The 14,031-nt window shown below is 68.3% G+C and overlaps 2 protein-coding genes across 3 annotated transcripts in view; both read left to right on the top strand.

Annotated features, from left to right (window-relative positions):
- Positions 1 to 6,218, top strand: part of RGS12 (regulator of G protein signaling 12) — a 91,910-nt gene extending 85,692 nt beyond the window's left edge. For both annotated transcript variants that reach the window (XM_039232133.1, XM_039232135.1), the window contains one exon: positions 5,783 to 6,218. In XM_039232133.1, the coding sequence (XP_039088064.1) occupies positions 5,783 to 5,982 (200 nt within the window). In that variant the 3' untranslated portion in view covers positions 5,983 to 6,218. The remainder of the gene's footprint in view (positions 1 to 5,782) is intronic.
- A 574-nt stretch (positions 6,219 to 6,792) lies between these two features.
- Positions 6,793 to 14,031, top strand: part of HGFAC (HGF activator) — an 11,653-nt gene continuing 4,414 nt past the window's right edge. The window contains exons 1-13 of the mRNA XM_039232108.1: positions 6,793 to 6,856; positions 8,375 to 8,487; positions 9,032 to 9,212; positions 9,356 to 9,452; positions 9,674 to 9,753; positions 10,393 to 10,515; positions 10,607 to 10,738; positions 10,826 to 10,936; positions 11,018 to 11,192; positions 11,359 to 11,444; positions 12,014 to 12,269; positions 13,495 to 13,634; positions 13,838 to 13,978. Coding sequence (XP_039088039.1) covers positions 6,793 to 6,856; positions 8,375 to 8,487; positions 9,032 to 9,212; positions 9,356 to 9,452; positions 9,674 to 9,753; positions 10,393 to 10,515; positions 10,607 to 10,738; positions 10,826 to 10,936; positions 11,018 to 11,192; positions 11,359 to 11,444; positions 12,014 to 12,269; positions 13,495 to 13,634; positions 13,838 to 13,978 — 1,699 coding nt within the window. The remainder of the gene's footprint in view (positions 6,857 to 8,374; positions 8,488 to 9,031; positions 9,213 to 9,355; positions 9,453 to 9,673; positions 9,754 to 10,392; positions 10,516 to 10,606; positions 10,739 to 10,825; positions 10,937 to 11,017; positions 11,193 to 11,358; positions 11,445 to 12,013; positions 12,270 to 13,494; positions 13,635 to 13,837; positions 13,979 to 14,031) is intronic.

Genomic DNA, 14,031 nt, shown 5'->3' on the forward strand with positions numbered 1-14,031 from the left:
AGGCCTTCCCAGTGCCTGGCGCTGCTGAGAGGGAGGGTCTCTGGCCGCAGGGACGAGGGGCGGTGAAGGGTCTGTGAGCACTGCCCGTGCCTTCCTGGAGGCCGTGAGCCTTTCTGCTGGGAAGCGCCTTTCGCTTCCTCCTGTGCGACTCCAGCTAACCCGGCGTGAGAAGGCCAGCCTCTCGGGGGCCTCCCCATCAGGCTCCCCATCAAAGCCTCCCCATCAGCCTCCCCATCATCCCCCCCATCAGCCTCCCCATCAGGCTCTCCATGGGCTCTCTGTACCCGAGAACCACTGAGCCACAAGCCCGGTGTCGGGCGCCTCCCCGTCACATGAGAGGAAACCCACCCCCGAGGTTCCTCCATCAAGCGAGTGAAGAGCATCTTTCACGAAGCACCGCATTTTCTTGGGGCTCAGAGGACAAGTTTCATCCAAAGTCGCTCACAGATTCTGACCGTTGCCATGAAGTGTCTCTTAGCAACACAGTGGCCACTGGCGTCCGCGTGGGGAGCAGCAGCGTGCTGATGCCCCTGCGGCCTCGGGCTCCCCAGCTCGCCGCCGCATCCAGGCCGCCCGGCCGGTTGGCGCCCCCGAGGAAGGGGGTTGTCCCTCTGAGGACCGCACCACCCGCCCCCCGGCCCCCCATCCCCGGAGCCTATGCACCGGGGCCGTCAGAGGACATGTGGCCAGAGCACTGAGTCCCCGCAAAGCACCCCTCCCGTAGGCACAGCCTGAGGATGAGTCCTGTGGCTGCTTTGACCCTAATTCCCAAAGACACCCCGGGAGGTCGTGGGCGCCCTCGGGCGCTTCCCGTCCTGCAGAGGACCAGTGGCGGGGGGCAGTGTGTCCTCGGGTCGCAGCAGGGGTCTGATTCCGGGCGTGGGCCCTCGAGGCCGTGCAAGCGCTGTTGCCAGTCTCTGCCCTGGTGGGAGAAGGTACCGTGTGCGCACACTCGGCGGGGGGTGAGGGACACGCCCCACGGGGGACCTGCCTGCAAGTCGGCAGGACGTGTCTGTCGACGTGACTCTGGCGAGGGCGTCAGAGCCAGTAGAGGAGCCGTGTCAGCGCTGACTGGCACCCCCACCAGCCAGCACGTGGGCAGTGCTGGACCCATGCCGAGGTCCACTTGCAAGGACGAGGTCAGAGGAGCCCCAGGGAACAGGGCTCGAGCACGTGGGATTCGGGAGAGGTCTTTGCGAGGGCACATCTGGAGCCCATCCCCGATGGCCTGGGCCGGGAGGGCCCCACGCCCTCACCCCTCACCCAGGCGCCCGGCAGTCACGGGGGGAGCGAGGGGTTCTTCCTCATTGCCGTCTGGCCGTGCTGGCAACAGGGGTGTGGGTCAGGGTCCTGGCTGAGCCCCTCTCGGACCCTCCAGGGGGGCAGGCTCCCAGGGACGCTCCCCAGCCAGCTGCCTTTAGCAACTGTGAGGCCCCTTGGTGACCACATGGCCACGGCCAGTAAGCCTACACACCCCCGTGGAGGGGGCCCTGCACGGCCATTCCAGCCCAGAGTCCAGTGTGAGGGGACGCTGCTCAGCGGCTGGGGCAGGAGGTGCTCGCTCGGACACCTTGCTCCAGTGTTCCGGTGTCTGGGGTCCCCAAAGGCACACAGCTCTCGGGAGCCCACAGCTCACTTCCCAGCAGACGGGTGTAGCCCTCTCCACTCACGTAGCCATCCAGTGGGGGTCGCTGTGGCCTCGTAACGTGGTTTCCATGGGAGTGAGCTGAAGCGTTCATCAGAGGCCTTGTGCACTTGCCAGGGGCCACGGCCTTGACCTTGACAATGAAGGTAGCCACGACCCTTGATGTGTTCCTTCCAGCCTGGGAGCCTGGCTGCACATAGCTGCTCAGCATCCCCAGCCACAGTCAATGTGTCACACCTGCTCTGTCCCAGATGACGCAGAAACCCTCTTATTCCAGCCGTGTCCAGGGAGGCCTCCTGGGATGGCCTAGGGCCCCACCTGCTTCCCTCCCCCCGTCCCCCCCCCCCCACGGTCCTCATCTCTGCACTCATCCTCTCTGATGCTCTCTCTCTAGAAGCCTGTCCCATCTGGGTGACCGAGGGATCCCACACTGAGCACACTTGCCTCCTGGGGGGCGGACAGCCCAGTCCCCCCAGTACAAACCGTGGTGTGCGTGGAGGTGACAGGCTTCGTCAGGGACACGTCGCCGCTGGGCCCTGCCACCAGTACCTGGCTGCGAGCCAGAGGGAGCCCTCTACCAGGGCCTCGCCGGAACCCCCCTTTCCAGAGGGGTCGTTCCGGCGCCGTGGCCTTGCCCTGCCCTGGCCGGCATGGCCCCAAGCAGCCCCTCCAGCTGGATGCGGGGCGGGAGGCCTCCACAGGCTCCCCAGGGCTGACTGTGCCGGCCCAGCCTCTCCCCGCAGCCCAGCGGGGCTGGGACAAGTCCCTCCTCCCGGCTGCCGAGTTCGAGATGCCTGGTCCCCAGCCCTGGTCTGTGACCCGCTTTTCTGTGCGTCCCTCCCGCCGTGCGTGCCTTGCCTGCTCCACCTGCCCTCTGGGCCCTAGTGGAAAGCTCCACGCCTGCGCCCCGAGTGGCCCCCATTCTTCCTGAAGACCTCCCCTCCCCCCACCGCGTGCTGCCATGTGCATGTGCTCCGTACAGACCTGCCGCGTGAAGAACTTTAATCCTGTAACCCCCACCCCCCACCGCGTCACATAGCCCAGCGGGCCTGCGGCCCCAGGCAGACGGTCCCTTGTGCATCATGGGCTGGGACCAGGGCTCTGGTTGGGGACCCAGTCGTCCTCTGTGAAAGTGGGCGGAACAGGGAACCCAGGGCCTGGAAGGGCCAGGGACCAAGGTCCCCTTCCCTCCCCCGAATTTCCCAATTCAGCGGTGCCCACGCTTCCTTGTGCTGTGGGGGCTTCCGGGGGGCAGCCTCACAGGCGATCCGGAGCACAGGGGCCACAGGTCCCAGCGAGGTCTCTGGAGAACAGAGAGGGTCCCTCTGGGTCAGGAAGGGCCACGGGACAGGCCACTGGGCTTGGATCCTGAAGGAGCGCTTGGAGGTGGCCGAGGGGTCAGGCCAGGCCCCGGGACCCGGCCCCTCCGTGCAGCCTGTGCCACGCTGTACCCGAGAGGAGGGACCCAGCCCGGCTCTGCCGTCACAGTGTCCTGACTCGGAGCCTTGAGGACCAGAGCAGACCTGGCTCTGCTGGCACAGAGAACACTAGTGGACGATGAAGGGCGGCCCAGGGACAGATGCACCACAGACAGCCCGCGAGGGGCGAGGGGGGGCTACAGCAGGGTCAGGCTTGGTGGGGTGGGGGGGACAGCCGGGGGCAGGGTCCCCGGTGCCCTGGGAAAAGGAGACCTCAGCAGAGCAGCCCGAGTGAGCAAGAGACAAGCTTCTGGGTGTCGGAGGGACACGGGACAGAGGACCTAATGAGCCTCGCCAGAAGCGGACCTCACACACGGAGCAGAACCAGGCTCCCTTTGGAAATGGCAGCCGCAAAGCCCTGTGGGTCCCCACGCCACTGGCCCTGCCGGGGAGCCAGCTGCGTGGGGCCAGGTCACAGGCAGGGGCTGCCACTCCCTCCGGACAGCAGGCCGAGCAGGGTGGAAGGGCCTGGACCGCGGCCACCCTCCCTGTGACACTCGTGTCCTTGGCCCATGGACCGACCCACTGCCCTGTCTCCAGAACCAGTCACCCTTCCTCCCTCCCTCCTGAGCCCACTGAGTGGCCCAGGGTTTGGGGGCCCAAGGCCAAGACCTGACCGCCCCCCACACCTCTGTCTTCCCAGGGGTCGATGTGGGGCTGGGCAGGAGAAGCCTGGGCCCCTGAGCCCTTTGCTCCAGACAAATGCCGAGAACGGGGGCAAACAGTCAAGGGGGGCATATCCCTGCCTCTCTACGCACCCCAAGTCCCAGGAGAAGACCAGCCCTGCTTCATTGCCCCTGGGCCCTGCAGCCTGGTGCTGGGGCCATGGGGACCCAGTGATGAGCAGGGGAAGGCGGAGATCCCGGCAAGCCCCAGCGGGGTGTCTGCTGAACACCTAAAGGGCTGTGCCGTGTGGACCTTGGACCTCAGGAGGGTCCCCCCCCACATTGTTCGGCTACTGCTGGGCCTGCCTGGATGGGATGGGCTGCCCTCTGTGGGGGTGGGGGTGACCCGTGCCGACCTGGCGCCTGATGCTGATACGCGTGGACGCCGGGATGAAAGGCCCTCCTTCGGCTTCCTTGACTGGTCACTGAGAGGTCGGGCTGGACGCCCTCACAGGGGACGCACCTCTGCCTGCAGGCCCAGACTGGCCCCGGGAGGCCGTGGGAGGCACCTCCAGAGGTGTGGGGTGTGGCGGGGTCGGGTGACCCTGGGGGCCACAGGGCAGCTGGGAAGCCCGGACTCCTGACCTCCACAGGCATCCCCACTCTTGCTTGTGGGCCTCAGAACCGGGGAGGGAACAATCTTCTCCTCCACTCTCAAGGCTGGGGAAACTGAGGCCCGGGGACGGGCAGTCAGCAGAGCAGGACGCCATGTCCCTGGGGGCTGTCCTCTAGCCTGTCTACCGTGGGCCGGGGCTTGGGCCTTGGGGCTCCCCCTGCCCCCCATAGGCACCTGAGGGTCCAAGGTCACCCTGCAGATAGGACAGGACTCCTGCCCACCCCAACCAGACCAGGGCCCTGGAGTCCCGCCTGCAGAAGTAGCCCTGGCGGCACCACCAGGTACCCCCCCGCCCCGAGGGTGAGCCAGGGAGCGCCGTGAAGGGGCTGAGGCTGAGCACGCCCACGGCCACCCCAAGTTGGTCCCCGGGAGCTCCAACCAGGGGACACAGTCTGCCCTCCAGTGGCTCTGCTGGGAGACACGCCCCCCCCCAGGGTTCTAGAAGCTTCCAAGGTGGTTTCAGGCAGCTCAGGAGCAGGGCTGGGGTGGAGGGAAGGTGACAGGGGTGCCCAGGACCTGGAGGAGAGGCTGGGAAGGACTCAGAGTTTGTGAGGGTGAAGACGTGTCCCCGAGGCCACAGTTTGGAGGACAACCAGGTGACCAGGATGGGAGGGCTGGGGGGGCGCTGGGGGCAAGGAGCCAGGCTTGGGCCCCTGCCCGACTCTGGCCTGAGCCCCGGCCTGCGGAGAAGCCCCACTGTGAGATCTGCAGGTGGAGGCTGGGAGCGCCTGGCGAGGGGCCTTACCTGAGGACCCGGCCCGACCTGGAACAGCCCCCACCCAGTGCGGGGTCCTCCCCACCAGCCTCGGGAGAGCCCCCCCCAGAATCCCCTGGCAGGGCCAAGGGCCGCATCCCACCCCCCATGTCCCCAAGCACCGCCCCCCGCCGGCCTGAGTGTGACCCTGCAGACAGCCCCAGCAGGAAAACCAGGGGACCACACTGGCTCGGGCTCCGTGGCTTGGGGACCTCAGCAGGTGGCTGACTTCTGTTTCCGAGCCACAGCCAGACCACGGCGGGCCACGGGAGTGTCTGAGGGGAACAGGTGAATGGACCCAGGGCCCCCACCTTTGCCGTCCCCATGCACTGGCCTCTGATGACTCACAACCGCAGCCCCCTTGGCTGGGCCCTCCGCACCGTGTGGCACGTCTGCTGAGAGTCCCCACCGTTGTGGGCGGCAGGGGGGCCCGCAGGCTCTGGGGTCCCACTTACTTAGCAAGAGGTCGAGGTCGGTGCCCTGCAGACAGCTGTGCTGCAGACAGACCTTCCCGGCACCTCTGCCCCCCGCCCGGGGTGCCCAAGGTCACAAGTCATCTGTGCCTGCGTGAGGGTGGGGTGCGGTCTGCAGCTCGGTGACATTTCTCTCTTCTCCCTGTGACAGGGGGCGGAGCCAGAGGCAGCCGGGGCCTCCCCACCACCGCCATCATCGACGTGGACCGTGTTGCCGGCCTGGCGCCTGGACGGGGCAGCAGCGTCCCCAGGGCGCGGACAGCCCCCCAGAGGTCACGGGCCGGTGGGAGCCCTGTCCCAGGAGGGCCCGCCAAGGCCAAGGCCACCCCACACCACGCAACCTTCGTCTGAGGCTGCCCCAAGCCCTGACCCCACGTCGGAGCTGCCCCGTAGAGGCCCGTGGTCTGGTGGGGACAGGTCATCTGGAGGGCCTCAGAGGGGCCACCTTGGTCACCACAGCCTCGGGAGCCAAACTGGGCAACGGCAGAGGGACCGGGCCTTGGATGCCTGCCACAGCCCCCTCCGCGGCGTCCTTGGTCTCCGTCTCCTGCTGCGCCTCGGCCTCCAGCCTTCTCTTAATAAATCAACTTTGGGGACCCCCTGAGTGTCAGCCTCGTGCTGGGTGCTGGGACCATAGACCCTGCCCTCAGAAAGCCCTTGTCCTGGGGACAGGTCAGGGGAGGGGGCGAGGGGAAAGCGGCTCTTGGTGCCAAGGTCAAGGTGGGCAAAGAGAAGCCAACCTATCGGGACCTAAGGCCACAGTGCCCCGGAGGGTGAGAGGAAGGCGTGTCTGCTTCGTGCCATGCCCTGCAGGTCAGCGCGGGGCTCCTTCCGGGGGTGCCGCCGAGGGGGCAGGGCTCAGCCTGGGAGACCCACCGGCTGCAGGCACAGGGGAGTCTGCAGGCGGCCTCGCCCCAGCCCCCACACCTGCCCCATTAGGAGGGTGGGCTGGCGGGGTGTCTGCCAAGGGACCGGCAGAGAGGAAACCTGACCGCCCAGAAAGCCTGGGCGCTGCCAGCCAGGCTGTGGTGAGTTTGGTTAGAGACAGGCAACAGGCTGGGGGGGGGTGGGCCAGGCTGCCAGGGAAAGCCACCGGATGGTGTTGGCCAAAGCCGGTGGAGATACCGCCATCGGCCAAGCCTGCCTCCGTGGAACCCCAGCATGGAGCAGCTGAGGGGCCCCGCACCCCTCCCTCCAGAGTTGCTGGGAGGGGCCCAACCTGCAAGTACGCAGCAAGGCCACTGGGTTGGTTCCAGATGCTTCCAGGGGTCAGCCCACAGCGAGCAGTACTCTGGGCCGGGCCTTGGGAGGTGTGAACAGGGAGAGCAGGGCCCAGCATCCACTGCACCCTCCACCCCACTCCCCGACTCCCACACCCACCACGCACCCCCCCAGCACCCACCATGCCCCCCCATCCCCACACCCACCACACTTCCCTCCCCACTGCACTCCCCTTTCCCCTGAGCCCCACACCCCCTGCCCCATCCCCTGAACCCCACACGCACCAGGCTCCCCTCCCTCAACACCCACTGAGCTCCCCCCGCCACGTCCCCTGAATCCCACACCCCCACACCCCTGCGCTCCAAGCCAGGCGCCTACTCAGTTTCCACTCTCCCTCCTTTTGTGCAGATGGCTAAATGGGGGCCCTGAGAAAGAGTGGTTTGGGGATGCACGGCAAGGTGGCCACAGTGCCCGGCTCACCCCTGGGCCGAAGAGGGCCAGCCCTCGCCTCCTCCGTTGTGGGCAACTGATCTGATCCCCAGGGAGCCCGGGGCAGCTCTGCCCAGCAGCCCCCAGTCACATGCTCTGGGACCCGCAGGGGTGGGGGCGGGCCTGCTGCCATTGTGTCTAGTGGGCCAGGCCCCTACCCCAGGTCACAGATGGAGAGCATAAGGTGCATGCAGACCCGGGCAGGACCCCAGGCCAGGTCTCTGTGGCCCTTGGGGGGCCCTGGGTGCCTGGCTGGGGCTCTTCTGGGGACCTGAACTACCCAGAGAGCTGGCCCCAGCCAGGGCTCGGGATGGGGTGGGGGCACACCCAGACCCTAAAGGGGACAGCATCAAGTCAGCTAAGCTGTGAAAGGGGGGAAGCCCAGGGCCGAGGGAGTCCAGGGGTGCAAAAGCTTCCTGGAGGAGGTGCCCAAGGGGGTCCAGGCCAGGTGGGGGAGGGGACATTCCTGGGCATCCCGCAGCATTAGGGCAGGGGGACTCCGGTGCTGCCCGCCTCCCCAGCTCTACTCCCATGAGGTCCCCCACCCCATGCTTATCCTGGGAGGGGCCAGGCTGGAGGGCTGGGGACAGCAGGGATCCCTGTCCTGGGCTCACTGCCGGCAACACAGCCCAGTGCACACACCCTCCTCTGGGCTAGCACCCAGCCCCCAAGCCTGGGAGGCTCAGCAGCCGTGGCCACTCCGGTTATCAATAGTTCACAAACAGACCGTGACCATCCCTGCGGAGAGGTGGGGACTGGAAGCTGGGGCCTAGAGTCCAGGTCCCCACTGGCTGTGTGTCCTGAAAGACTTCCTGGAAGTGGCTTCTAAGCTGAGAACTGAGGACGTTGTCAAGTCCAGGACTGATCCCAGAGGGGACAGCTGGACCAGGTGGGGTGAGCAGGGAAGCAGATACGAGGACCATTGGGCCCAGCATTGGAGGCAGCCAGGGTTAATCATTTCCAGGCGGCCTTGACCCCCCACCTGCCCTGGCCGCTCCGTCCCCGCTTCCTGCTGCCCCTCACGTCCGCTCAGGAGGACCCGTGGGGCGCTGGGCCTGGGTCCCCAGCCTCTGCCCCCTGCCTGGAATGGCCCTGCTGCTGCTGCTGCTGCTAGTGCCCTGCGGGGCCCAGCCCCAGGCTGGCAGGGTGAGCGCTGAGCCCATGGCGCCATGGCCTCCCTGTGCCCACTCGGGGTCCTGGCGCCGGGGTGGGCTATGGAGCGGCTGAGGGGTCTAACCTGGTGAAAGCTGGCCTTCGGCAGGTGGGGTGGGCTTGCTGGGCTGGCCCAGGGGCCGGGGGGCTGGGGGTCCAACCTGCTGGGCCCCCCCTGGGGGCATGAAGGCCACTGCCTTGTCCTTGGGTCCCACTGTTTGAGGAGGGGGTGGGGGAACCTCTGAGGGCCCCATGGCCACTCTCATCCACTCCCCAGAACAGAAGGCGGGGGTGCCCCAGCGTGGCCAGACACCGAGCCCCCTCCCCGGCTAACCCTGTGGTCTCGGCAGGAGGGGGGGGGGTGGGGCTGGGCTGAGGCCTCAGGACAGCCAGTGTCCCCTTGGTTTCTCCTCCAAGACCTGAGGGCCCCAATATGGAAACTGAGGCCAGGGACTGCGACCAGCCCAGCCATCGGGCCTGAGTGTCAGGGGCGCCCATCCCACACCGACACTGTCTCAGCCCTCCTGGCTCCTCCTAGAACCTTACAGAACCCCCAGAACCTAACGCCACAGTGACCCCAGGGACCCTCACAATCCCCGTAACCTCGGTGACCCCCGTGACCCCAGCCACGAGTGCTCCAGAGGCACAGGGATCCCGCAGTAGGGGACTGAGCCCCCCACCCAGGGCAGCACCCCCCAGCAGCAGCCCTGGGAGCGAAGGTGGGTTGGGAGAGCTTCCCGGAGGTGCGGGGGTGGGGGGGGCGGGAGGGGCGCGGGGGACTGCCGGGGAGTGGGGTGTGCAGCGTGGGGTCAGGAGGTGCATGGCACGGGAGCCCCTCGACCGCTCGCGCCTCCGCCTGCAGTGCTCACAGAAGATGGGAAGCCCTGCAGATTCCCTTTCCGCTACGGCGGCCGCATGCTGCACGCCTGCACCGCGGACGGAAGTGCCCACAGGAAGTGGTGGGTCCCGGCTGGGGCAAGGCCCACACGCACAGCCCGTCCCCACGGCCCCTGGTCCTCTCAGGAGACCCTCCTGCCCTCCACCCCCCTCCTCCAGACAGCCTGGCGCACAGCAGGTGTAGGGGACCAGCCCCAGGGCGGTCAGAGGGGCCTCCCTGCAGCGCCGCCCTGGGGCGGGCTGACCCCTGGCCCGGGGGACCCAAGTGCCTCCTCTCCCCCAGGTGTGCCACCACTCACAACTATGACCGTGACAGGGCCTGGGGCTACTGCGCACAGGCCTCAGCGCCCAGGGAGGGCCCAGGTGGGTGCCCAGGGAACGGGGGCTGGGGAGCCCTGAGCCCAGGCTCGGAGGGGGCTGGGGGCAGTGAGCGTAGGGAAGCATTAGGTCAACGGCCGACAAGGGGACAGGGCTGACCTGGGACCGGGGGCCTGCTTGGAGTATATGAGGGGACTCTGGGGTTGACCCCACTGCAGCCCTGGGGGGCTGGGAGGGGACCGAGGACGCATCAGCCCAGGGCCCTGCCTTCTCTGAGCCACGGTGCTGCCTGGGTCATTGGTGGGATTGGGGCGCCCCCTGGTGGTCTGGCTGGGCCCTGTGGCTACACAGGCCGAGTCCTGGACAGAGAGGAGGGCCCCTAGCGTCTGCAGGGCACAGGGGTCCCAGGGCACCTAAGAGGGGACTGTGCTGTCTGATGGGACACTGGGCTTCCAGGGTGCCCGCTATGGCACCAGAGGCCCACTTGCCCAGGGTCTGAGTGCTGGGCAGGGGTGCTGGGAGGAGAGGGAAAGCCTACGCCCCTTCCCGGGATGCGTGCACCCCAGGAACCCGGAAGGGGCAGCTTTAAGGTGGTGAGCCCATGGAGGCCCTGCCGTCCTGGGCAAGCAGAGTCACAGGACTTGGGGGTACACCTTCCCCCCTACTCTTCCCGCGTGCCCCCAGCTGCCCTGGATCCCTGTGCCTCTGGCCCGTGCCTCAACGGGGGCTCATGCTCCAGCAGCCAGGACCCTGGCTCCTACCACTGCACGTGCCCCATGGCATTCACAGGCAGGAACTGTGGCACAGGTGAGCGGGGCCGCTGGGGCTGGGCCGGGTCCCGGCAGATGGGGGTGGCCGCCCAGGAGCAGCGGGGTGCAGGGCCGTCTGTGACCCCCAGAGAGATGCTTCGACGAGACGCGCTACGAGCACCTGGAGACGGGCGACCGCTGGGCCCGCGTGAGCCAGGGTCGGGTGGAGTGGTGTGAGTGTGCAGGGGGCCGGATCCGCTGCGAGGGCGCCCGCCACACAGGTACGCGTGCCAGGGGGCGGGGTGCCGGGCCCCCCCGCGGCAGGCACCCTCGAGGCCCGAGGCCTAGCGTCTGAGCCCTCCCCCCAGCTTGCCTGAGCAGCCCGTGCCTCAACGGGGGCACCTGCCACCTGATCGTGGCCACTGGGACCACCATATGCGCCTGCCCCCCGGGCCACGCTGGGCGGCTCTGCAACATCGGTGAGTGCCTGTGGCCCGCGCCCCGGGGCCAGCGTCGCCGCGGCCCGCCTGCCCCGCTCACCGCCCACCGCCTGCCCACAGCGCCCGCCCAGCACTGCTTCCTGGGGGACGGCGCCGAGTACCGGGGCGTGGCCAGCACGGCGGCCTCGGGGCTGGGCTGCCTGGCCTGGAACTCCGACCTGCTGTACCAGGAGCTGCACGTGGACTCGGTGGGCGCCGCGGCCCTGCTCGGCCTGGGCCCCCACGCCTACTGCCGGTCAGCACCCTACGTGGGTGGGGTCTGTCCCGGGGCAGAGGGCAGGCCATGGGGCCCAGGGCCGCTGCGTCCATCCCCAAGCAAAACGCCACCGGGAGGGGGCGTCGGGGGCCGCACCCCACAAGCCTCCCCCACTCCCCTCACCGCCGCCCACCCGCCTCTCCAGAAACCCAGACAAGGACCAGAGGCCCTGGTGCTACGTGGTGAAGGACAGCGCCCTCTCCTGGGAGTACTGCCGCCTGGCCCCCTGCGGTGCGCCCGGCGGGCAGGCAGCGGGCAGCGGGGCACGCGGGCGGACACCCCGGGGCCTCCCCGCCCGGCTCCCGCGCCTGGCCTCCTCTTTGGAGGACCACTGCCCCATCTTGGAGACGGGGACCCTGCGGCTCACGGAAGCAGGGCGCATCCAAGCCCATGCGACCAGGGGTCAGGGCAGGTCCCCTGGCGGCCCCCACTCGGCCTGCTCGGTGCCCGATGGCCCCGAGGCAGGGAAGTGCCGAGGGGGGTGAACGATGTGGCGGGAGGTCCAGTGGGCACCCCTGGGAGCGGGGAGCGGGCGGTCCGACCATCCCAGGCTGCGGGGAGGGACAGAAGCACCTGCTGGCGTCGGCGCCACCTGGGTTCCCACGAAGCCTGTGACTGGGTGCTCCCCACCCTACAGAGGAGGGAAGTCGTGTAGCTGTGAGGGCAGAGCTGGGCCGAGCCCTGGACCCTGTTTCAGACGAGCTGCCCGGGTGGGGCGGGAGGCCGCGGACTCCGGGCGCTGAGGATGGCAGCCGGGACCCACTGTGGCCCGGGTGTGACCGGGTGACCTGTGCTCCCAGAACCCCTCTCCAGAGCTAACCCCCTCCCCGCCGAGGCCCTGCTGAGCCTGCCCGAGCCCGCCTCCGCGGGACGCCAGGCCTGCGGCAAGAGGCACAAGAAAAGGAGCTTCCTCCGGCCGCGCATCATCGGTGGCTCAGCCGCCCTGCCCGGCTCCCACCCCTGGCTGGCCGCCGTCTACATCGGGAACAACTTCTGTGCGGGGAGTCTCGTCCACACCTGCTGGGTGGTGTCTGCGGCCCACTGCTTCTCCAACAGGTGGGCGGCTCTGCCCACGGCCCGGTCCCTCCCACCGTCTACACCTCCAGCCACCCAGCCCCCGTCATACACCCACCTTCCATTCCACATCTCTGCGCTCGCCAACTGCCCCCCGTGGGCCCGGCCACCCTCCACTCTCCCCCACCCACCCCCCACCCACCCCCCACCCATCCCCTACCCTCCCACACGCCCGCTTCAAGCCAAGCAGCACTCAAGTGTCCCCACACGTCCCCACCTGCATGTAATCCCCACGTTCGGTCCCTCATTTGACCATCTCGCCACTGACCCAGGGGGATGCCTCAGAGACCACCAGCCCTACCCCTGTGCCCCAGGGAGCCCCGGCAGTCCTCCGCGGAGGGGGGGGGCGCTCTTGGAGGCGTGGCCAGGTGCAGCGAGGGCAATGGGCGGAACCGTCTTCTGTGAAGATCCCGCCCCTCCCCTCCCCAAGCCGAGCTGTGGGGGTGTGCGGCCTGGGGAGTGGGGGTCCCAGGTGTGGGGGACCAGCCCCTCCTCGGCTTCCACCCCCTGTGATGGGGACAAGGCTCCCCATCTGGGGATCCAGATTGGGAGGCTCCCCCCTGGGAGGGGGGGTCCAGTGGGAGGGGATGGGCCTGATAGTGGCATCCCAGGGATTAGGGGCCGGGGGAGGTCTGGGGGATTTGGCAGTGTGGGAGTCTGGCACTGAGCCCCCCTCGGTCAACCAGAGACTACTGCTCAGGTGCCGAGCAGTGAGCTCAAGTCGGGGGAGGGTTTAAGAGGCTGGGGCGGGGGCGCCTGGGGGGCTCTGTCGGTTGAGCGTCCGACTTCGGCTCAGGTCATGATCTCAGGGTTCGTGGGTTCGAGCCCCGCGTCGGGCTCTGTGCTGACAGCTCTGAGCCTGGAGCTGCTTCAGATTCTGTGTCTCCCTCTCTCGGCCCCTCCCCTGCTCATGTTCTCTGTCTCAACAATAAGTAAATACTTTTAAAAGTTAAAAAAAAAGGCTGGGGCAGGGGAGCAGGGCCCCACTCCTCCCATCCGGGGCAGGGCTGGGGCGGGCCGGGCAGGGACAGTGAGGCAGCCGGGGGTAGGGGCAGCGGAGGGGCTCCGCAGGGGGCCTGCACAGCCCTGCACGTCCAGGATGCTGAGCCGCAGTGGGTGGTGGGGCGAGCTAGCCGCAGGGGCCCTCGGGGAGGCGGGGTCCTGATGTCACCAGCTGTCACCAGCTGTCACCTGCTGTCCTGCGCAGCCCCCGCAGGGAAAGTGTCTCAGTGGTCCTGGGCCAACACTTCTTCAACCAGACAACGGATGTCACGCAAACGTTTGGCATCGAGAAGTACGTCCCGTACCCCATGTACTCAGTGTTCAACCCCACTGACCATGACCTGGGTGAGCGAGGCTTGGGGGGCGGGGCAGGAGAGGGGAGGGGAGGGGCGGGGAGAGGGAGGGGAGGCCAGGGCAGCAAGGGTGCCTGGTTCCAGAGAGTGGCCTTGGCCCGGCGAGAGGAAGACCTGGGTCTCCCAGTGCGCAGCCCCTAGTGCCTGGAGGGACCCCCGTGCCCCAGGCTGACCTCTGGTCTGTCCCCTGCCCAGTCCTGATCCGGCTGAAGAAGAAGGGGGACCGGTGTGCCGTCCGCTCCCCGTTTGTGCAGCCCATCTGCCTGCCTGAGCCTAGCAGCCCCTTCCCCCCCGGACACAAGTGCCAGATCGCCGGCTGGGGCCACCAGGATGAGAGTGAGTGGGGGCGGGGGGGGGCGCCAGGATGAGAGTGAGTGGGGGCGGGGGGG

The sequence above is a fragment of the Hyaena hyaena genome, unplaced genomic scaffold (assembly GCF_003009895.1).
Source record: "Hyaena hyaena isolate Hyena2069 unplaced genomic scaffold, ASM300989v1 scaffold_63, whole genome shotgun sequence".
NCBI classification, from domain to species: Eukaryota; Metazoa; Chordata; class Mammalia; order Carnivora; family Hyaenidae; genus Hyaena; species Hyaena hyaena.